Source organism: Eulemur rufifrons, chromosome 29 (assembly GCF_041146395.1).
Source record: "Eulemur rufifrons isolate Redbay chromosome 29, OSU_ERuf_1, whole genome shotgun sequence".
NCBI lineage: Eukaryota > Metazoa > Chordata > Mammalia > Primates > Lemuridae > Eulemur > Eulemur rufifrons.
The window spans coordinates 6,742,450-6,766,973 of NC_091011.1; the positions used below are offsets into that span (position 1 = coordinate 6,742,450).

The following is a 24,524-nucleotide window of genomic DNA, read 5'->3' on the forward strand; positions in this document are numbered from 1 at the left end:
ACCCATTTTCTTCTTGTTCCTGAAGATGATCTCCTGATGATATCGATTTGTGGCATTCCTATGCCAGTTTTGATACTGAGAGTCAACTTTATCTCTGTGCTTTAAGTAGAAACACAGAAATAGTTAAAGTATCTCCAAACCATGAATCTTTGAGTAAGACAGGTCTATAATTTCATTAAGTCTATTTGTTCCTTTGGGCTATTACCTGATTATTTTAGTTCCACCACATTCTGCCCTGTGACTTTTCCTATCTCGTGTAAACTTTTTTTTTTTAACCAATATATTTATATATTTTTCTTTTTGAGCATAAAATAGTCTCTTATTTGGCTTGTTATAGCAAAGTAAAGATTGACAGCTGGTGCTTTTCTGGCTTGATGATAGTATAAGAACAGTATACTGGCATATACCTGATATGATAATAAAATGAATTCAGAAATTCCAGGCAACAGTATTTTCACATAGGTGCTCTGGTATCTTTATGTACAAATCTGAAAAATTATTTACTGTATCTGCCTCATTGTTTGTCTCATTCACCTTTCACCTTTAGGATCTTTTCATTTTGTATTAGTTTCCTATATATTAGTAAGCATAATACTTTGATTTTAGGAAGATTTAAGTAACTGAAATTGTCCCCAAACTACAGTAAGGCCAAATTTACTTTCACATGTTTGGATGAGTGATGGTATATCTAGCCTTTCTAAGATTTGATCCAAATATGTTATATTTCTTCTTGGATGTACCATTTTCTTTCCATTGTTCTTTTACTAATCTCTTTGTCACTCTTTATTCCTGTGTCACACTTTTTTCATTACTGTATCTGTATAGCACATCTAATGTCTGTAGTGTAAGTACTTTATCTTGGTTCTTTGTCAAGATTGCTCTGGATATTCTAGGTCCTTTTCATTTCCAAAAAATTTTAGAATCAGCATGTCAATTTTCTTAAAAAGGCCTGCTTGGGTTAGGATTGGAGATGCATTGAATCTATCAGTCAATTTTGTGAGAAGTGACATTTTAAGAGTATTAATCTTCGATTTTTTCCCCCATTTTTCAGTGTAAAAATCTTATATGTCATTTTCTAAATTTATTCCTAAGTTTTCTGTGGGGTTTTTGGTGCTATTTTAAATGGAATATTAAAACATTCACTTGCTAGTTGTTTCAATTTTCAATTGATGTTTGTATATTAACCTTATATCAAGTCACCTTGCTAAATTCACTTGTTAATAGTGGGTTTTTTTAGAATATTTAGGATGTTTTATGTAAACCGTCATGTCATCTGCAAATAGAGATTGATTTTTATGCCTTTTATTCCTTTATATGATCTTGTTTAATTAGCTATAATCTGCAGTACAACATTGAATAGATTTGGTAAGAGTGGACATCCATTTCTTGTTCCTGATCTTAGAGAGAAAGCATTTAGTTTTTCACCATCAAGTATGAGTTACCTTTAGATTGTCATAGATACTTTTTATCAAAATGAGGAAGTTCCTTTCTATTCCTAGTTGCCTGGGAGATTATATTATAAATAGCTGTTAAATATTGTCAAATCCTTTTTTCTTATTTTTTTTGAAAAAAATCTGTTATACTTGTTAATGTTTTATTAAAGATTTTTGTAATATGTTAATATATCCTATTTGAAGTTCTGACTTCTACTGAAAAAATAATGTTAAAATCTCCATTTTTTTTTTTTTTTTTGTAATGTCTTACTATGCTGTCCCCAACTCGCTGGGGCTGGGGCCCAGTACTGGTCTTTGGCCTATTAGGAAATGGGCCACATATTACCACCTAAGCTCCGCATCACCTACCCCCTACCTCCCATCCCCCATCCCCTCACCCTTGGTCTGTGGAAAAATTGTCTTCCATGAAACCAGTCCCTGGTGCCAAAAAGGTTGGGAACTGCTGGTCTTACTCATGTTTTGATATTTAGGTTATACTGGCCTTATGAAATGAGTTGGTAAAAGTTTCCCTGTCTTAACATTTTCTGAAAATGTTTTTAACAATTATTTTCTTTTCCTTTAAATGTTTGGTATACTTCACTGGTGTAAGCACCTGTAGTATTGTTTGTGGGTAGGTTTTCAGTAACATATTTCTTAAATAGATGTAGGACTATTTGGATTTTCATTTTGTTCAATATTGGTAAGTTGTACTTCTCAAAAAACTCATACATTATATCTAAATTGTCAAATTTTTCTGCCATACAATTGCTTGTAATATTATTATCCTTCTGATAGCTGCAAGATTTGTAGTGGTAATCTTTCTTTTCTGATGTGTTTAATGGTGTGTGTTTTCTCTCTTTTTCAAAATGTTTTGTAATTTTCTTCTTTTTTTTATTCATGAATTATTTAGTAGTGGGTTGTTTAATTTTCCGATATTTGGGATTTTTCTTGATATCTTATTGATTTCTAGTTTAATTCCTTTTTGGACAAAGACATAGTCTGTATATTTTATGTCCTTCTAAATTTATTCATCATAATATCTATTAAGAATTTTGTGAAATATGTATATTTAAAAAATAAATGTTTTGTGGATGGTTGGGTACAATGTTTTTAATTAAGTAAAAATGTATGATAGTGTCATTCAGTTCATCTCTGTCAGGGGTTGGCAAATTTTCCTTGTAAAGGACCAAATAGTAAATATTTTAGACTTTGTGGGCCACATGATATCTGTCACAATCATGCAGCTCTGGCATTGTAGTATAGTAGCAGCTATAGACGATATATAAATGATTGAGTGGATTGTGTTCTGATAAAACTTTATTTATAAAAACAGGTGTCTCGCTAATTGTCTGTAGTTTTTCAATCCCTGTTCTAATATGTTCCTACTGTTTTAGTGTTATTTTTGTATAGTTTTTATCATCTGCTAAAAAAGTGATGTTCAAATCTCCAACAGTGATTGTGGAATTATTTCTTCCTTTAATTTTTTTTTTCAAATTTTACTACATCCATTTTGAAGCTTTATTGCTAGGGACATATCCATTCATAATTGTCATGTCCTCCTATAATTGATTCTTTTATCTTTAGGTAATATCGCCTGTATCTCATTTTCTCAACATTCACTTTATCTAAAATTAATATTGTTTCTTCAGTCTTCTTAGGCTTCCCATATTCTATTTGCAGGGGACATACATTTCTATCTACTTAGTTTCAATTTGTCTATATCTTTGTATTTAAAATGCATGTCTCTTGTGGGCAGCATATATTTGGGATTTTTTTTCATGCATAAAAAAATTTTAATTGGAATAGTGTACTAACATTTAATGTAATTATTGATATGCTTGATTTTGTGCCTACCATTTTTCAGTTTTTTTCACTTTTTCCCCTCTATTATTGTTCCTTTCATTTTTTACATTCTTTGAATGTATTTTTGAATGTATTTTTAGAATTTCATTTTAAATTAGCTTTTATCATTATACCTATATATTCTGTGCATTATTTTTAGTGGTTCCTCTAGGTATTATGATACACATCCTTAATTTTTCACAATTCACTTAAAATTAATATTATACCCCTTCCCGTGAAATATAGAAACATTGCAGTATTACAGCTTCATGTAAACACTTCTCATCTTTTTTACACTAGGTGTCATATGCATTATATCTATACATATTATAAGCTACAAAATGTAACGTTAAGGCTTTGCTTTAAAGAGTCATATATTTTAAAGGCATTAAAAGACTAAATAGTCTTTTACATTTAGTAGTATAGTTGCTTTTTTCTATGCTCTTTATTCCTTTCAAAGGTCAGAGTTTCTATCTGGTATTATTTCCCTTAAGCCTGAAAAAAATCTTGTGTAGCATTTCTTGTAGTTGTGATCTGCAGACAAAGGATTCTTTTAGTTTCCTCGTATCTAGAAATTGTATTTGTTCTCTTTTACTTATGAAAAATATTATATTGATGGCTACTACATACTGATTAGAGAATTCTCATATGACAGTTTTTTTTTAATTCCAACAGTTTAAATATTTTGTTTCGTTATCTTCTGGCCTCTATTACTTTTGATAAGAAGTCCATTATTACCGAATTGTTGTTTCTCTGTATTTTATGTGTTTTTTTCCTCTGTCTGCTTTCAAGAATTTTTCTTTATCTTTTTTTATTTTCAGCAATTTAACTTGTTGTACTTCATTTTGGTCTTCTTTGTGTGTGTTCTGCTTGAGATTGTCTTATAGATATTGAATCTGTCATTTCATGTTTTTCATTATCTTAGGGAAAATTGAAGCTATGATTTTTTTCTATTTTTTGTTCACTTCTATACCCTCTCTTCTGTCTCCTCTCTTTCTTGGTTTTCAAACATATAGCTTTAACTTCTCACAGCATGATGGCTAATTTCTGAGATGGAATATTACATTCAATGAGAGAGCCTGAGCTGAGAGTGAACATTCCAAGAAGCTAAAGCATAATCCACAAGGCTTTTTCTGATGTATCTTTAGAATAGGAGTCATTTAATATCACATCTGTTGTGATATTTTGTTGGTCAAAGCAGCCAGAGAACTGCCTGATTCAAAGAGATGGGATTACTCTGTGGTATGTGCCATAGAATTTGTGGCCATGTTTTAAGACTTCCACGATTATAAAGGACTCATACATAAGCCATTTCAAAAATTTTAAATTGGAAATTATGGATATAATTTTAGATTAACATGCAGTTATAACAATGCAGAGATTCCTTTTACATTTTGCAAATGTATACTACAATATCACAACTAGGGATGTTGATATTGACACAATTCACTGCTCCTATTTAGCTTTGCCCAGTTTACTTGTATTAATTGTATGTGTCAAGTTCTATGCAATTTCATCACCTATTTAGGGTCATGTATCCACTATCATAGTCAAGACACAGAAGAGTTCCAATACCATAAGCCTTCCTTGTGTTGTCCTTTTATAAGCACACGTGCCTCCTTCCTAACTCTCTCCTACCCCCTTCCCTAATAGCTGATATTCACTATTTCATCCTGATTTCTAAAGTTGAATTATTTAAAAAATGTTTATAAACAGAATCATAGAGTATATAACCTTTTGGCATTGGCTTCTTTTACTCTGCATAATTTTTTAGAGATTTATTCAAGATGGTACATATATCAATAATTTGTTCCTTATATTACTAAGTAGTATTCCATGGTGGTGCATACATAACAGTTTGTTGAACCATTACCCTTTTGAAGGATACCTGGACTAATCCCAATTTTTGACTGTTACAATTAAAACTTCAGTAAACTTTCATGCAGTAAATTTTCATGTTAAAATTAACATTTGGAGGCATTAATTCTGGGTCATATTATAATTTATTTTACATTGCCATCAGCAATACATGAGTGATGCAGTTTCTCCACATCTTTGTTGCCATTTGGTGTTGTCACCATTATTTATGTTTGCCATTCTAATAATTGTGTAGCATTTTCCCATTATGGTTTTAATTTGCATTTCTGTAGTGGCTAATGATGTTAATCATCTTTTCGTATGCTTATTTACCACTTGTACATCTTCTGTAGTGAAATGTCTTTTGCTCATTTTCTAATTATATTGTTTTATTTATATTTTCTAATTATATATTGATCTTAGAGAGTTCTTTATATATTCTAGATAATAGTCCTTTTTCAAATATGTTATTTGTAAATACTTTCTCTTAGACCATAGCTGTCTTTTCTTTATCTTCACATGGGTTTTCACAGAGAAAAAAGTTTTAATTTTTATGAGGTGAAATGTATCAGTTGTCCTTTTCTTACTGATTGTGCTTTTGGTGTCAAATCTAAGAACTTTTTTCATAGTACTACATCTTGAAGATTTGTCCCTATTTTTTACGTTTTACATTTCCCATCAAAGACTATGATAATTTTTGAGTTTTTTTTTTATACAATATGAGATTTAGCTAAAGGTTAATTTGTTGTTGTTTTGTCTGTGGATATCCAGTGGTTCCAAAATCATTTGTTGAAAACGCTATTTTTTTGTCTGTTGCATAGCCTTTGCACCTTTGTGAAAATACAGTTGAGCTTATTTGTGTAGGTCTATTTTGAGGTTCCTTATTCTGTTCCATTGGTCTGTATGTTTAAGCCTCTCCCAATTTCATGCCACCTTGACTACTGTAGTTATATATATATCCCACTGTATTCTTGTTTTGTCAAGATTTTTTTTAACAAAATAGTTAAAAGAGGGTCCTACCTCTTTCTGTATATTTTGAATAAGCTCCTATATGTCTATAAAAAACTTTCTGGGATTTGATAGAGATTACATTAAACCTATGTACAAATTTGGGGAAAACTCACATTTTTACTATATTGATTCTTCCAATCCATCAACATGATGATATATTTCTACATCTTCTTAGGTCTTCTGAGATTTCTTTGATCAACATTTTGTAATTTTCAGCAATAAGATCCTGTACGTCTTAGTAAGTTAGTACCTAAATATTTTCTTTTCTTTGGAGGTATTTTAGAGAATATTGTGTTTTAATTTTGAATTTTGAATGTTCATTGTTAGTGTATTTAAATGCAATTCATTTTAATGTGTTGATACTTTTCCTTGTGAATTTGCTGAACTCTATTATTCTGGAAATTTTTTAATTTTGTGAGGTTTTTTTTAAACATTCTTTGAGATTTCCATGTTGTCAATCATTTCAGCTACAAATTGAGACAGATTTATTTTCTCCTTTCTCTATTATAAATAGGGGAATAAGTCTCCCTTGAGGGATCTTCAGGGATCATTTCAACATAGCCACAGAAATTACATTCAGAGAGGCATATGCAATTAAAGGATTTATGGTACTCACAGGCCCTAGAGACAGGAGGCACAGCATGGCAGGTAGGAGGCTATGTGGTAGGAGCTTCCAGAGAGTGAGCTCAACCAAGCAGATGGGGAGCCCAGAGAAGGGGGGGCAGGAGGGTACAAAGTGAGAGAACTAGAGAACCTGTGGACAAATGCCTTAGTTAGGGGATGGCAAGAAGGTGAACTTTTGGCAGGGACCACACTGGTGAACCAGGTCATCTGGGTAGGGTTCTCACAGCCTGTTAGGGGAGATGTTGAAGTGTCAAGAAAATGTGAAGTTTTAAAAATTTACCATATACTTTCCAATCTTTTTGTGTCTTCGTTTGCTCTTTTGGCTTATTACAGTGGCTAGAATATCTAATACTATATTTAATAGGAGTGGTGAGGGCAGACATCTTTTCCTTTTTCTCTAGCTTATTGGGAAGCATTCATCTTTTCATTTTGACCATTACATGAACATTTATTTCTGGGTTCTATATTCTATTCTATCTGTCTTTATGCCAGCACCGCACTGTTAGGTTTACTGTAGCTTTGTGATGAGATTTGAAATCAAACAGTGTGAGTATTCCAACTTTATTTTTCTTGGTCAAGATTATTGTGGCTATTAAGAGTTCCATGAGACTGCATATGAATTTTAGGATGGGATTTTCTATTTCTTAAAAAAATGCCATTGGGATTTTGATAGGGATTGCATTAAATCTATATATAGTTTTGGATTGTATTGACATGTTAAATGTTCCAATCCATTAATGTGTGATGTCTTTTCATTTATTTGTATCTTTTAAAATATCTTTCAGTAACATTTTAGAATTTTAAGCATAATTTTCACCACCTTTGTTAAATTTATTCCTAAGTATTTTATTCTTTTTGATGCTATTGTAAGTGGAATGTTTTTTTTTAATTTCCTTTTAAGTTAGTTCATTTTTAGTGTATAGAAAGGCAACTGATATTTTCATGCTGATTTTATATCCTGCAACTCTCCTAAATTCATTTATACTACCTTTTTGTCTGTGAAATCTTATGTATATTTTATATATAATATAATATCATCTGCAAACATAGATAATTTTAAATTTTCCTTTTCAGATTATATTCCTTTTATATATTTTTCTTTCCTAATTGCTGTGCCCAGGACTCTTAGTACTATTTTGAATAGAAGAGGCAAAAGCAGGGATCCTTGTCTTATTCCTGATCTTTAGAGGAAAAGCTTTAAGTCTTTCAATACGGAGTCTGATGTTCCCTGTGGACTTTTGTTATATGGCCTTTATTATGTCGAGGTTATTTAATTTCTAAAGTTTTGAATGCTTTCTGATGAAAGTGCCTTAATTTTTTTAATGCCTTTTCTTGATCAATTGAGGATATCATCTTTTTTCCCCTTTATTCTGTTAATGTGATGTATTATACTGATTTTTGTATGTTGAAACATCCTCACATTTCAGGAATAAATCACACTTGGTCATGGTATATAATAATCCTTTTAATATGCTATTCAATTCTGTTTTGTTGAGAATTTTTTACATCAGAATTCCTCTTGTGTATTCATTTTCTTTTCATGTAGTCTTTGTTTTGCTTTGGTATCAGGATAATATTGGCTTCATGAGATGACTCTAGAAGCTTCCTTCCTCTTCAGTTTTTGGAAGAGTTTGAAGAAGATTGGTGTTAATTCTCTCAATGATCAGTGATGTTATTACTAGTGAAGCCTTCTGGGCTTCGTTGGGAGATTTTTGGTTACGGGCTCAATTTCCTTACTAGTTACAGATCTTCTGAGGTGTTCTATTTCTTCATGATTCAATCTCTGTAGGTTGTATGTTTCTATGAATTTTTCCATTTCATCTTTATATATATGTATTTTATTTATTTTTCCCCTGGTCAGAACATATTTATTTCTCAAGCAGTTTTAAAAGAATTTTAAACTTTTTTTTAATTTCAGCATATTATGGGGGTACAAATGTTTAAGTTACATATATTTCCCTTGCTCCCCTCTCCCCCTCGAGTCAGAGCTTCAAGCATGTCCATCCCACAGACAGTGTGCATCGTACTCATTATGTACCTATATACACATCCCCTCCTTTCCCCTCCCATCTGCCAGATGCCAGATGAATGTTATTCCTATATGTGCACTTAGGTGTTGATCACTTAAAGCCAATTTGATGGTGAGTACATGTGGTGCTTATTTTTCCATTCTTGGGATATTTCACTTAGTAGAATGGATCCAGCTCTACCCAGGATAATACAAGATGTGCTATATCACCATTGTTTTTTGTGGCTGAGTAGAACTCCGTGTATATATATACCACATTTTATTAATACACTCATATATTGATGGGCACTTGGGTTGTTTCCACATCTTTGCAATTGTGAATTGTGGTGCTATAAACATTTGAGTGCAGATGTCTTTTTTATAGAATGTGTTTTGTTGTTTTGGGTAGATGCCCAATAATGGGATTGCTGGATCGAATGGTAGGTCTACTTGTATCTGTTTAAGGTATCTCCATATTGCTTTCCACAGAGGTTGCACTAGTTTGCAGTCCCACCAGCAGTGTATGAGTGTTCCTGTCTGTCCACATCCAAACCAGCATTTGTTGTTTCGGGACTTTTTGATAAAGGCCATTCTCACTGGAGATAAGTGATATCTCATTGTGGTTTTAATTTGCATTTCCCTGATGATTAGAGATGTTGAACATTTTTTCGTATGTTTTTTGGCCATTGTTCTGTCTGCTTTTGAAAAGTTTCTGTTCATTTCCTTTGCCCACTTTTTGATAGGGTTGTTTGCTTTTTTCTTGCTGACTTTTCTGAGTTCTAAATAGATTCTAATTATCAGCCCTTTATCGGATGTGTAGCATGAAAATATTTTCTCTCATTCTTTAGGTTGTCTGTTTGCTGTCATGATAGTTTCCTTGGCTGTGCAGAAGCTTTTTAATTTGATCAGGTCCTATTTATTTATTTATTTTTGTTGCTGTGATTTCCTTTGGGGTCTTCTTCATAAATTCTTTGCCTAGGCCAATGTCTAGAAGAATTTTCCAGTGTTTTCCTCTAGAATTCTTGTAGTTTCACGCCTTAGGTTTAAGTCTGTTATCCATCGTGAGTTGATTTTTGTTAGAGGTGAAAGGTGTGAATACTGTTTCAGTCTTCTACATGTGGCTATCCAGTTTTCCCAGCACCATTTATTAAATAAGGATTCTTTCCCCCAGTGTGTGTTTTTGTCTGCTTTGTCAAAGATTAAATGGCTATATGAAGATGGTTTTATATCTGGGTTCTCAGTTCTGTTCCATTGGTCTATGTCTCTGTTCTTGTGCCAGTACCATGCTGTTTTAGTTACTATGGCCTTGTAGTATAGTTTGAAGCCTGGTAAATTGATACTACCCATTTTGTTCCTTTTGCATAGGATTGGTTTTGCTATAAGGGGTCTTCTCTGGTTCCATACAAAGTGTAAAGTTATTTTTTCTGTATCTGTGAAAAATGATGTTGGCATTTTAATAGGGATTGCATTGAATATGTAGATCATTTGGGTAGTATAGACCTTTTAACCATGTTGATTCTGCCAACCCACAAGCATGGTATGGTTTTCCACCTGTTTACAACCTCTCCTATTTCCTTCCTCAGTGTTTTGTAGTTCTCCCTGTAGAGGTCTTTTACCTCCTTAGTTAAATATATTCCTAGGTACTTTATTTTCTTTGTTGCTATTGTGAAGGGTATTAAGTCTTTGATTTGGTTCTCAGTTTTACTGTTATTGGTGTATATGAATGCCTCTGATTTGTGTATATTGATTTTTGTATCCTGAGACTTTACTGAATTCATTTATCAATTCCAGGAGGAACTCGGTTGGATCCTTGGGCTTTTCTACATATAATATCATATCATAAGCAAAGAGTGAGAGTTTGATCTCTTCTTCCCCCATTTGGACACCCTTAATTCCCCTCTCTTGTCTAATTGCTCTATAAAGGACTTCCAGCACTGTGTTGAATAGAAGTGGAGATAGTGGGCAACCTTGTCTGGTTCCAGTTCTAAGTGGAAATGCTTTCAGTTTTTCCCCATTCAGTATGATGTTGGCCACGGGTTTGTCATATATGGCTTGCATCATTTTTAGGTAATCCCATCTATGCCTATTTTGTTAAGTATTCCTATCATAAAAGGGTGTTGAATTTTGTCAAATGCTTTTTCTGTGTCTATTGAGAGGATCATATGGTCTTTGATTTTGCTTCTATGTGTGTGGTGAATTACATTTATAAATTTGCATATGTTGAACCATCCTCACATCTCAGGGATGAAGCCCACTTGGTCGTGATGTATTATTTTTTTGATAATCTCCTAGATTCGGTTTGCTAGGATTTTGTGGATAATTTTTGCATCTATATTCATAAAGGATATTGGTCTGTAATTTTCTTTTTGTGTTGCATCCTTTCCTGGTTTTGGTATCAGGGTTATGTTGGCTTCATAAAATGTTTTGGGGAAGATTCCATCCTTCTCAATGTCGTGGAATAATTTCTGTAGGATAGGCACTAGTTCTTTGTAGGTGTGGTAAAATTCGGTTGTGAAACCATCTGGTCTGGGACTTTTCTTTTTAGTAAGGCTTTTTATTGCTGTTTCAATTTCAGTACTTGATACTGTTCTGTTCTGGAATTCTATTTCTTCCTGGTTGATCCTAGGAAGGGTGTGTATTTCTAAAAATTTGTCCATTTCCTCCACATTTTCCAGTTTGTGTGCATAAAGGTTTTTGTAGTATTCATAGATGATATTTTGTATCTCCCTGGCATCAGTTGTAATTTCGCCTTTTTCATTCCTGATGGAGCTTATTAGAGTTCTCTCTTTTCTGCTTTTCATTAGTCTAGCCAAAGGCATGTCAATTTTGTTTATTTTTTCAAAGAATCAACTTTTTATTTTATTAATCTTCCAGATAATTTTTTTATTGTGAATTTCATTAAGTTATGATTTGATCTTATTAATTTCACTTCTTCTGCTGGGTTTGGGGTTGGTCTGTTCATCTTTTTCCAACTCTGAGATGATTCTTTTTTTTTTTTTTTTTTAAAAGTATAATATATTAAATTTATTTTATCTCTATGTATTCATAAACATTTTGGAAGGCTGCTACCAGTTCAGTGTGTAATTATCAGGGCAGCCTTATACATGAGATGATTCATTTTGTTGTCTATTTATAATCTTTCTGTCTTTTCGATATAGGCATTTATGGAAATAAACTTTCCTCACAGGACTGCATTAGCTGTGTCCCACAGATTTTGATAACTTGTGTCTCCTTTGTCATTTAGTTGAAAGAATCTTTTGATTTCCATCTTGATTTCCTCATTTATGAAATAATCATTCAGCAGAAGGTTGTTTAGCATCCATGAATTTGTATAGAGATGAGAGTTTCTGTTGGAGTTGATTTCTGATTTTATTCCACTGTTATCTGAGAAGATACATGAAATAATTTCTAATTTTTTAAATTTTTTGAGATATGCTTTATGACCTAGGATATGGTCAATCTTAGAGAATGTCCCCTGAGCTGATGAAAAGAACGTATATTCAGTGTTTTTTGGGTAGAATGTTCTGTAAATGTCACTCAGGCCCATTTGTCCTAGAGTTCTGTTTAAGTGCATGATTTCTTTGTTAGTTTTCTGTTTGGAGGATCTGTCCTGTTCTGTCAGAGGGGTTTTGAAGTCTCCAGCTATTATGGTGTTGCTGTGTATCATTTTTTTTTTTTTTTATTTCATCTTGTTATGGGGGATACAGAATTGCAGGTTACATACGTTGCTCCTGTACCGCCTTTCCCCCCAAGTCAGAGCTCCAGGCGTGTCTGTTCCCCAGGTCGTGCGCGTTGCACCCATCATGTAGGTATATATCCCTCCCTTCCCCACCCCCCCCTTCCCGAGTCAGCACCTTCAAGCGTTACCATTCCCCAAACGGTGCGCAATGCACTCATTGTGTAGGCATACCCCCATCCCCTCCCCCACCCCCCACCTCAGTCTGATATCCGATTGGTGTCGTTCCCAGATTTGTATTTAGGTGATGATCAGGGAAACCAATTTTCTGATGAGTACATGTGATGCTTGTTTTTCCATTCTTGGGATATTTCACTTAATATAATGGGTTCCAACTCTCTCCAGGAGAACCATAGAGATGTCGTATCTTCATCATTCCTTATAGCTGAGTAATATTCCATGGTATACATATACCACAGCTTACTAATCCAATCATGTATTGATGGGCATTTGGGTTGTTTCCACATCTTTGCTATTGTGAATTGTGCTGCTATAAACATTCGGGTACATGTGTCTTTGTTAAAGAATGACCTTTTTTCCTTTGGGTATATGTCCAGTAATGGGATTGCTGGGTCAAATGGCAGGTCTACTTGAATCTGTTTAAGATACCTCCATAATGCTTTCCACAGGGGTTGCACTAGTTTGCAGTCCCACCAGCAGTGTATTAGTGTTCCTGTCTCTCCACACCCACGCCAACATGTGTTGTTTTGGGTTTTTTTGATAAAGGCCATTCTCATTGGAGTTAAGTGATATCTCATTGTGGTTTTGATTTGCATTTCTCTGATGATTAGGGATGTTTAGCATTTTTTCATATGTTTGGTAGCCATTCTTATATCTTCTTTCGAGAAGTTTCTATTCATGTCATTTGCCCACTTTTTGATAGGGTTGCTTGATTTTTTCTTGCTGATTTTCCTGAGTTCTAAATAGATTCTTGTTATCAGTCCTTTATGTGATGTGTAGTATGCAAAAATTTTTTCCCATTCTGTAGGTGGTCTGTTTATTCTCGTGACTGTTTCTTTGGCTGTGCAGAAGCTTTTTCATTTAATCATGTCCCATTCATTAATTTTTGTTGCTGCTGTGATTGCCTTGGGGGTCTTCTTCATAAATTCTTTGCCTAGGCCAATGTCTGTAAGAGTCTTTCCTATATTTTCTTCTAGAATTCTGATTGTATCACTCCTAAGGTTTAAGTCTGTTATCCACCGTGATTTGATTTTTGTGAGAGGTGAAAGCTGTGGGTCCTGTTTCAGTCTTCTACAAGTGGCTAACCAATTCTCCCAGCACCATTTATTGAATAGGGATTCTTTTCCCCAAGAGTATATTCTTTCCCGCTTTGTCAAAAATTATGTGACTATATGAGGATGGTTCTATATTTGGATTTTCTGTTGTGTTCCACTGATCTGTGTCCCTGCACTTGTGCCAATACCAGGCTGTTTTAAGAACCTTGGCCTTGTAGTATAGTTTGAGGTCTGGCAAATTAATACCTCCCATTTTGTTTTTGTTGCTTAAAATTGCTTTTGCTATACAGGGTCTTCTTTGATTCCATTGCTGTGTATCATTTTGTTTAGATGAAGTAGAGTTTGCTTTATGAATCTGGGTGCACCTAAATTTATTGTATACATATTTAGAATTGTTATGTCTTCTTGTTGAACTGTACCCTTTACCATTGTATAGTGACCATCTTTGTCTTTTGTTACTTTTGTTGATTTTAGGACTAAGTTATCTGAAATCAAAACCACCATGCCAGCCTTCTTTTGGCTTCCGTTTGCTTGAAATATTGTTTTGCACCCCTTCACCTTGAGTGTGAATGCATCCTTGCAGGTTAGATGTGTTTCCTGAAGACAGTAGATACTTGGCTTGTGTGTATTTATACATTCAGCCATCCTATGTTTCTTTAGTGGGCAGTTCAAGCCATTCACATTTATTGAGAGAACTGATAGTTGTGGCAAATTTCTGTTCATCCTGTTAGGTTGAACTTTGTTACTTTGTTTTCTCTCTTGAGCCATTGTGGTATCTGGCCTTTGATCTTTAGCTTTTGAGTGGTTTTACATTCGTGAGTATTTATTGTGCTGATCTGTGTGTAACACTGTTCTGAGTACTTCTTGGAGGGCTAGTCTTGTCTTGGTGAATTTCCTCAGTCTTTGCTTATCTGAGAATGTCTTTATATCTCCTTCGTATACAAAACTTAGTTTTGCAGGGTACAGGATTCTAGGCTGGGCATTGTTCTGTTTGAGAAGAGTGAGAATGGGGCCCCAGTCTCTTCTTACTTGTAAGGTTTCAGTTGAGAAGCCTGGCGTTATTCGGATGGGCTTTCCTTTGTATGTTACTTGTTTCTTTCTCCTTACAGCTCTTAGAAGGCTTTAGTGGATATTTTGGTCAGTCTGATGACTGCACGTCATAGTGTCTTCCTGTTTGTAATGAATCTCCCAGGAGTCCTTTGAGCTTCTTGTACCTGGATATCTAGATTTTTAGCAAGACCTGGGAAATTTTCCTCTATTATATCTTCACATAGCCTATCCAACCCTTGTGTATTTTCTTCTTCACCCTCAGGGATGCCCATAACTCTCACGTTAGGGTTCTTCACATAATCCCACATTTCTTGTAGGCTTTGATATTTTCTCTTATTTCTCTGCTCTATCTCTGTGACTGACTTATTTAATTGGAAGGTGTTATCTTCAATCTCTGAGATTCTTTCTTCTGTTTGATCTACTCTGTTCTTGAGGCTTTCCACTGTGTTTTGTAGTTCCTTGAATAAATTCTTCATTTCTAGGAGTTTGGTTTGATTTTTCTTTAATATTTCAATTTCTTTAGTGAATTTTTCTTCCAAGTCCTGTTTTTTTTTTTTTTTTTTTTTTTTTTTTGTGTGTGTGTGTGTGTGTGGTTTCTTTGTGTTGGTTATCCATTGTTTCTTGCATATCATTGAGTTTTCTTACAGTCCAGGTTCGAAATTCTTCTGTCATTTTAGTTTTCTCAATTTGGTTAATGTCCATTGCTAGAGAGCTGGTGTTCCTTTTTGGGAGTGTGCTTTCCGTTTGATTCTTCATACTTCCAGAGTTCTTTCACTGAGTTCTTCCCAGTGAAGAACTCATTGCTTCTCACCTTTCAGTTTTCGTTTGGAAAGTAAAATGCCCTGTTTAGGCTCTGGTCCAGTAGATGCTGTTTAGGAGCAAGGCAGATGGCAGCTGCTGCCTAACAGCCTGGATGTGTGTGCTTCTATGGTTTGCTTGATCTTCCTCTAGGGGGAGCCGCTAATATGTTGTTCATGGTTCTTCTATCACAGTTGGGAGGCTGCTCCTGATGGGAGGGGTTACTTGGGGAGCCTATTTTGGCCTTTTACAAGGATTTTTGTTCCCTGACCACGGACCCCACTTTTGGCAGCTGACTGGACACGGAAATCCATCCCCAGAGTTATGATCCTTCTGGATGACCTAAACTGGTCTGACGAGCAAAGTCACTGGGCTGTCAACTATTGATCTGCACCAAGGCTCTGTGGATTCATGGGAAGGGAAAGTGGCTTTTCTTGTCTCTCCCTACGTCAGCGGTAGAGCCTACCGCTTTTGTCATGAAAGTTGCTGGCTAGGGGTAGGTGTTGGCACCCCAGTCCACCCAGCACCCCAGAGCCTGTAAGTCCTGCAGGTCTTAGCCTCCCATGACTGGGGAAGTATTCAGAATTTACTCATCAAAACAGGCCTGGCTAGTTGACCATAGGTAGTGTAAGGGCAGAGCTTGTCACAGGGTCCTTTGGCTGGGGGAAGGGAGCTGCCTGACACCGTAGCGCACCGCAGCATCTGGGTTGTGAACTCCCAAAATTGTGACCGCCTGCAGAGCGCTAGTACTGGAGGTGACTGTTCAGGAGTTGGCAGGTGCTGGATTGGGGAGCTGAGTCATCAGGATGCCCCATTGTCTCTTTTATGTCGCTCTCCCGCAATCTCACGCCTGTCCAGCAGGAGCTCTCGCTCCTTATGACCCACCCTGAATGGGCCTATTCACCCACAGCAGTTTCCAGGTTAGAGTCCCCTACTTAGTGTTCACCTCCGTTGATCTGGATTCCCTGAGTTCCAGAGGCAAGTTACCTGTCTCCGCCCAGTGCAGTCCTGGCACAGAGCTCTGTGGGGTTCAAGATGTGGGGCCCACTATCATTTTCTTGACAAAGCCCCACGTCTCCTGCTGCGATTTTTCACCAACTTCAGGCAGGTCCCTTTCTGAGTGGGTGTGGAGGTCAGTGGAGAGGCAGGACGTTCTCCTGTGGGTCTGATTCCACTGCACTGGTTGGCCAGGTGGGCGCAACCGTCCCACGCTCTATTCTCTATTGTCTCGCACTTTTCAGATTTTGTAATCCCATCTCCTGTTCACTATTTTTTTTGTTTGTTTGTTTGTTTCTGTTTTGTGTGTCCCACTCTGATTCTTTGCCAATTCACAACACTGTTCTTGTGGGAGAGCGATCCACTCATGTGTAGCAGACCGAGATCCACGCCTCTTTCTCTGGGAGGGGGAGTCCAGGAGGTCATCCTTACTCTGTCATTTTTGTCTCTCCTCCATTTCATCTTGATTATCCAATTTGTTGATATATAATTTGTCTCAGTCCATTAAGGTTGCTATAAAAAATACGTTAGACTGTATAATTCATACATAATAGAAATTTACTTCTCATATTTCTTGAGGCTGACAAGTCCAAGCTCAAGGAGCCAGAATATTTGGTGTCTTGTGAAGGCTTACTCTCTGTTTTATAGATAATACCCCCTCTTCGTGAGTTCTCATATGGCAGAAGCCAAGGAAGCTCCCTTCAACTCCTATAAGGGCACTAATCCTAATCGAGGGCTCTGCCCTCATGACTTAATCACCTTCCAAAGGCCCCTCCTTGTAATACCATGACATTGGCAATTAAGTTTCAGCATATGAATTTTGGGGGAACATATTCAGATCATAGTACAATTATGTATAATATTCTCTTATAATTTTTTTTATTTCTGTAAAATAAGTTGTAATGTGTTGTTTTCCTTCAATGCTGATTTTAGTTGCATCTTATTTTTTTTCCTTAATGTAGGTAAGTGGTTATCAATTTTGTTGATTTTTTTCAAAGAAACAATTCTCGTTTTGGTTGGTTTTCTGTATTAATATGTTCTCTGTTTTATTTATCTCTGCTGAAATCTTTTTTATTTTCTTCCTTCTGCTATATTTAAACTGTTCTTTTTCTAGTTCCTTAAGTCATAAGATAGGTTATTGATTTGAGATTGTTCCTCTTTTTTAATGTTGGTATTTATAGATATAAGTTTCCTTCCTAACATTACTTTACTTCATCCCATAAGTTTCTGTTGTGATTTCTTCTCTGACTCATTGGTTGTTTAGGGATATGTTGTCTAATCCATATATGTGGATTCAGTTTTCCTTGGACCATTAATTTCTAGTTAAATTCCATTGTGGTTGGAAAAGATATTTTGTATGATCTCAACCTTTTGTATTTATAAATACTTGTTTCTTGGTTTTACATATAGTCTATTGTAGAGAGTATTCCATGTACACGTGAGAAAAAAGTGTATTTTTCTATTGTTGGGTGGCATATTGTATATGTCTTTTAGGTCCAGTTGATATATAGTGTTGTTCAGGTCTACTACTTTTTGGAGCATTTCAGATTTTGGATGTTTTGATTAGAGATGCTCAACCTCTAATTAATCTTAAGCACTAATTAACTGATTAATTCTTAAGCACTTCCTTAACCAAATTATGTGTTTGGCCAAGTAACAAATGACAAATTCAGCAGAGTTTATCCAAAAGTACAAAAATCCATTTAAACTGTGAAAAGCTAGTAATTGAGTAATACAATAAGATTAGCATATTTATGTTAAGTGTAGTATATTGGAAAACATTTTTATAGTTATTTATAGAAATTGTATGGAAGGGATATAATTTATAAAATATTTGAAGAACTCTAAATCCATATGCATCTATATTACATTTATTTGTGGCTAACAGTTTTTTCAAATTATATTTATATTTTAGGCTAAAAGTCTCATAGAGAGATTTTTTAATCAACAAGTAGAAGTTCTTGGCAGACGTGCGGAGCCATTGCCTGAAATATACTATATTGAAGGTACTCTCCAAATGGTTTGGATTAATCGCTGCTTTCCAGGTTATGGAATGAATATCCTGCAACATCCAAAATGTCCTGAGTGCTGTGGTATGTAATGAACTATGATTTCTTGGGTTTTTTTGTTTTGTTTTGTTTTTTAGACAGAGTCTTGTTCTGTCACCTGGACTAGAGTGCCGTGGCGTCAGCCTAGCTCACAGCAACAACCTTAAACTCCTGGGCTCAAGAGATCCTCCTGCCTCAACCTCTTGAGTAGCTGGGACTATAGGCATGTACCACCCACCACACCTGGCTAATTTTTTTCTATTTTTAGTTATAGATGGGGTCTTGCTCTTGCTCAGGGTGGTCTTGAACTCCTGACTTCAAGTAGTCTTCCCACCTTGGCTTCCCAGAGTGCTAGGATTACAGGTGTGAGCCACTGTGCCTGGCTGATTGGTGGTTTTATATTGATTAAAATTCGCTTATTTTCATTAAGCCTAAGTGGATGCCTATCATTTATTTTTACTATCATTTAGGAATTTCTTTAGTTTATTTGAAGTAGTGTATTTGAAAAGACTGAATATGAAGATGTAAAAGGCAAAAATCTCGCTTAATAATGGCCTTGATATTATTAATATTATAGCATTGGGAAGTTGTCTGGGAGGAAACACCAATAATAGTTATGAGTAACTTAGAGTTACTTACCCTAAAAAGAGCCCAATATATCTTTTAGAATCTATTACTGATGAGTTTAGGTTTGTATTGTCTAGAGTAGGTATCTTTGTGACTTTTGTTTTCTTTCTGAAATAAGTATAAGAATTGTTTTTTTACCAGTTGTTTTTTCTGACCTTTGATCCTAGCTCTACAGGATCTGAGCTGCTCTCTGGAATTCATTCCTCTTCATCTGTATCATAGAAGAGAGCTCTGTAGAAGCTTTTGACTTAGGTTGAGTGGTTGAGTAGTTGAGTACAAGGATTCAGTCTTTGCATTTGCATTTCTCTTATGGAGTTGAGTGGACCAATTAATTTTCAGTCTTAAAATACTGTTTTAAAAATTTATATTAATAAGTATCACTAAATTAGCACTTAGTCTGTTGTGTGTTGCTATACAGGAATACCTAAGACTAGTTAATTTATAAAAAAAGTGTTATTTGGCTCATGATTCTGATGGCTGAAAAATTAAAGGTTGGACATCTGTTCAAAGGCCTCAGGCTACTTCCCCTCATGGCGAAGGTTAAGGTGAGCCAGCATAGGCAGGAATTACGTTGTGAGAGAGGACGCATGAGAAAGAGGAGAGGGTGTCATACTCTTGTAAACAACCAGCTCTCACAGGAGCTAATAGAGTGAGAACTCACTCCCAAGGGAGGGCATTGATCTATTCATGAAGGACCTGCCCCCATGACTCAAACAGCTCCCACCAGACCCCACGTCCCAACACCACCACACTGTGATGAGTTAAATTTCAACATGATTTTTGGTAGGGACAGTCAATTCACATCCATGCCATAGCAGTGTTGTTTTCATTCAGTCTTCTGCGATTGTTCTTTCCTTTCTTCTTTCCACAGTTTAAGTTAGATTAAAAGCCTTTTCATATAATAGAGTAGTAAATATTCTTTTTCTTTTGCTTTATTTGATTTGGCTAGAGTTTGCTTTATAACTTTTATTTATTTTCTTTTTGTTTAAATACTATATGTGAAATTTGATAAAATGTACTAAAGATATATCTTAGGAAATACAATATAAATTTAGTAAATAAAGTACTTCCAAATGCCAACTTTGTACCTATTTTGAAAATCAGTGGTTATGTATATCACTCTAGAGCACAGATAAGGATGAAGAAAAGTCTGGGAATACTGAGTAAAGAAACTAGAACCTAGCATTTTAGCTGTCTATATGTATTTATATTTTTATTCCATAAAGACTTAAGATAAACTTAAATTGTTAAAATATTTGCATCTCATTAATTATAATAATTTTGAAATTATTAAACATAGCTCTTTCAAGTGAAAATGTAGTTTGGAATCTCTAAGAATTTCAAATAATTTTACCATTAAAATCTTTTTTTTGCATTTGTAAAAGTTTGGGTAATAACACAATTGTGAGTTTCCCTAATTTCTCCATAATTTAATTATAATATTCAGGTTTGATTGAGTTCGTTAATTATTTTATTCCTGTCAGTAGAACTCATGAGAAGTATAAAAGAAAACTTATACATAAATCTCAAAAATATTTTCTGCCTCTGAAATGCTATTTTTTTTTCCCCAAATATATAGTCTGTGTCCACAGAGTTTAGATACATAGGAGATACATCCATGAAACAGGAAACAAGAGACTGCTAAACTGCAGTGAACAGAAGGAAAAGAAGATTATATAAATAAAACTGAGTTGGAGATAGGATGGGTCATAAAAGTTTAATGTAATTGAGATAAAACTTTGAAGGATACCAGGATAGCAAGTATTAATACTATCCAAGCAAGAGCATGGATGAATATCAATTTCCTGGGAGCAATTTTGGTTAAATTTATATTTTTGATTTCATAGGCATTATCATTGCTCAATAGACTTACTAACTAGTGATTTGCCAAATTTCATTTTGTACCATCCTGTGGTAAATAAATATTTTAATTTTTTATTTTTTGATATATTTGTACATATTTATGACGTGCATATGAAATTTTGTTACATCCATAGAATGTTTAATAACCAAGTCAGGGTGTTTAGGGTATCTATTACTGGAATATTTATGATTTCTATATGCATATTTTAATTTGGAATTACCTTTGTGCTGTTATCATCTTTGTAAGCCATTAAGCAAGTCTAAGTTCTCTTTTGTGAACAGAACTCTTTAAATATAATGTGACATTCAGGCCCCAATTACATATGTTAAGTTTTGTCTATGTTATAGAAGGCCATCAGTCTAAAATTTTAAAAGAGCACATACTACTCAAAAAAAAAAAGAAATTTAAATCATTCTTCAAATTGAAAAACAATATAAAATATTGTTTTAAGTTATCCTACATTTTAATACTAGTTTTAAGACAAAATTAACATATTAAATGATCTTAAAGTCCATTCAAGTGTGAAACAGAATGCCAGATAGAAGCTCATAAAATATATGAGGTATTTTGTAAAATGACTTATTTCCAAAATGAAGATGCACCATGTTTATGTACCACAAAGAAGATTAGGCATGTTTATTACATGAGAGAAGTTTATTTGCATTCTCAGTAGTAGGTTAGGTAAACACTGGATTTGTTCTTATTCTTTGGATATCTTCCTTTATTCATTTAATTTTTACTACTAGGTGGCAGACAAAGATTGTTTTCTTATAAACTAGTGGAGACTTAACATTTCTATCTAATATAATTTTCTTTTTCATAACTTATTTAGCATTTTTAAATTAATTTTTTACTATAAAAAGCTCAATAACTTCATGGTTATCTTTGCTTATTATGTACATCACTTTGTCAATCATTTTGACACTAGAAAAAGAAAAAGTTTTAATTATATTTGTGAATTATAGATGTCTCATAATTTCATAAATTATAAAGATACTGTAACCAAAGGCTAGCTAAATATTACATTGTTTCTGATAGAATTTTGTAAAAATTCCGAAATGTTTTATTTTACAAGTTCTATAATTTCTAATATTTCTGTGAAACTTTGTGTATCTTGTATATTCATGTTTACCCATTTTATTCCCATTAATTTTTTTTAAATAACATTTGTAGATCAAATAACATTCTTTGGCACAATACTCCACTCTCCCTTCATTTTTCTCCCTTTAAACTATGGCAGTGGTTTTAAAACTCTTATGTGTCTCAAAATTCCGTGGAGATTTTCTTAAAATTGTGTCTAATGTGTATGAACCAGACCCCAACATTTATAAGAAGCTACCTAGGTGGTTCTGATGCACATTAAATTTTTAGACTCCTGAATGTTAGTGTTGATAAGGTCATACTTATATAGAATGCCTGAATATTAGTATTGATAAGGCAGTACCTAGACAGGATATCTGTTATTCTACTGAGGCAACAGGATATTTACCATTGATTATTGTGGACTGAAAATATAGCTCAATAATAGTTAACACAACATTGTTTTTTTCTATAGCTTTATTTATGAAAAAGATTAGCTATTGCTCATTCAAGCCTTTTGGGAATCACATGACAAATTCATCAGGGAGCCCTTTTAGTGTGACACAGTATCCGTGCCAATGGTCAGAAATGATTAGGTTATAAGTTCAAGTATTTAATCATCCTGAGATGGTATTATTAATAAAGTATACTTTTATACTTTAGACTAATTGTGCAGTGAAAGTGAATTGTTTAGTAGGTACAGTTGTTTTTAATAAGGTCTTTTCGACCCTATAAATGTATCCTACTCAGGCATGCACCATTGAACCCTTGTTTTAATTTCACATCAAAGGATGAGAAACACAAAAATGTTTCCCTGGCATTCTTTCACTACATGTATTTAAATAATTATATTATCAGTATAAAATATGACTCATCTCCTCTTTAGACCCACAAAAGCATCATTCTTATTTTGGATCATTACCTTTCTGGGAATACTATAAATAATTGAAAAATTGTGGCCAATAGATAGGTCATCCTATGGATTATCAGTATGGGTTGCCCAGATTTTCTTTAAAAATATAAATTTAGTTTCAGTAAAAGCAGTCCATGTAATTAGGACAGCTCATCTGACTGAAACTGAATGAAGCTTGTCTTAAATATGTTGAAGAATTGACAATATCATGAAGACTTACTGGATCAAAATCTAAAAAAAGTAGTCTGCTACTTCTGGCTATGGTGAAGTAGCTTAGAGCAGACAAAAGCTTTGAGAAAATTAGAAGAGTCAAATAAAATATAAAAATTATGCATTCTATTAAGATATCAGTGAACTGTCAGGACATAAAAATTCAAGGGGCAGCAATCCTGAATAGAAGGAAACTATGGAAATGAGTGATGGGTGCCAAAAGGCAACATGTTTATGTGCTGAAATGAAACAACTGGCAACTTAGAATGCTATATCCAATGTAAATGTTCATCATACATGACAGCAAAATAACACTTCTAGACAAACAATATATGAGAGTATTGTCATAGGCAGATCTACACCCCAAGAAGTAATAAAAGGAACTCAATTTATATTTTTAAAGAAAATCTGGGCAACCCATACTGCTATTCCGTAGGATGACCTATCTGTTGGCCACAATTTTTCAATTATTCATAGTATTTTTCAGGTAGTTGTAAATGATCCTAGACAGAAACATGCTCACACAGGAAGGAATAAAGAATGATAGAAAGGAAAAACATACAGATAAATGTAAATGAATATTGACTATACAAAAATGCATAATGCTTTATGGGGCTTGAAAAATATGTAGAACTAGAACTTATGACATGGTTTCACCAAAAGCAAGAGAAAGTAAATAGAATTAAAGTATTCTGAGGTTCAGTCATTGTCTAGAACTGAGATAAGTAGTGATTTGTATTAGATTGTAATAAGAGACTAGGGTGTATGATGTATTCTTTAGGACAACCACTAAAAGATAGTAAAATAATATGTACATAGTAAGTAGATGGAAAAATTTTAACTTACCAAAAAAGCCTACTTGATTTATCCAAAAGAAGCCAAGTCTGGAAGGGGAAAAGAAAGTACAACTGGGATAAAAAATAAACCACTAAGATGATAAATTTAAATTCAGTTATATTAGCAATTGCATTTAATATAAATGGATTACCATTAAAGAGCAAAATTTTAAGTTTGGATTATAAAAGCCCAATATTATGTCACTTACAAGAGACACATCTTTAAACATAAGAACACTAATAGTTCAAACTAAAAGGCTACGAAAATGCAACTTAAGCAAAGGATAAAAAGCTGCTTTAGATATGAAAATAATATCAAAAGAACAACAATAAGAATAATAGAGCCTACAAAAATA

General features: G+C 34.1%; 1 protein-coding gene across 1 annotated transcript in view; it reads left to right on the forward strand.

The window, feature by feature from the left end:
• Nucleotides 1–24,524, forward strand: part of ZPBP (zona pellucida binding protein) — a 132,994-nt gene that overhangs the window by 46,219 nt on the left and 62,251 nt on the right. The window contains exon 7 of the mRNA XM_069462305.1: nt 18,506–18,683. Coding sequence (XP_069318406.1) covers nt 18,506–18,683 — 178 coding nt within the window. The remainder of the gene's footprint in view (nt 1–18,505; nt 18,684–24,524) is intronic.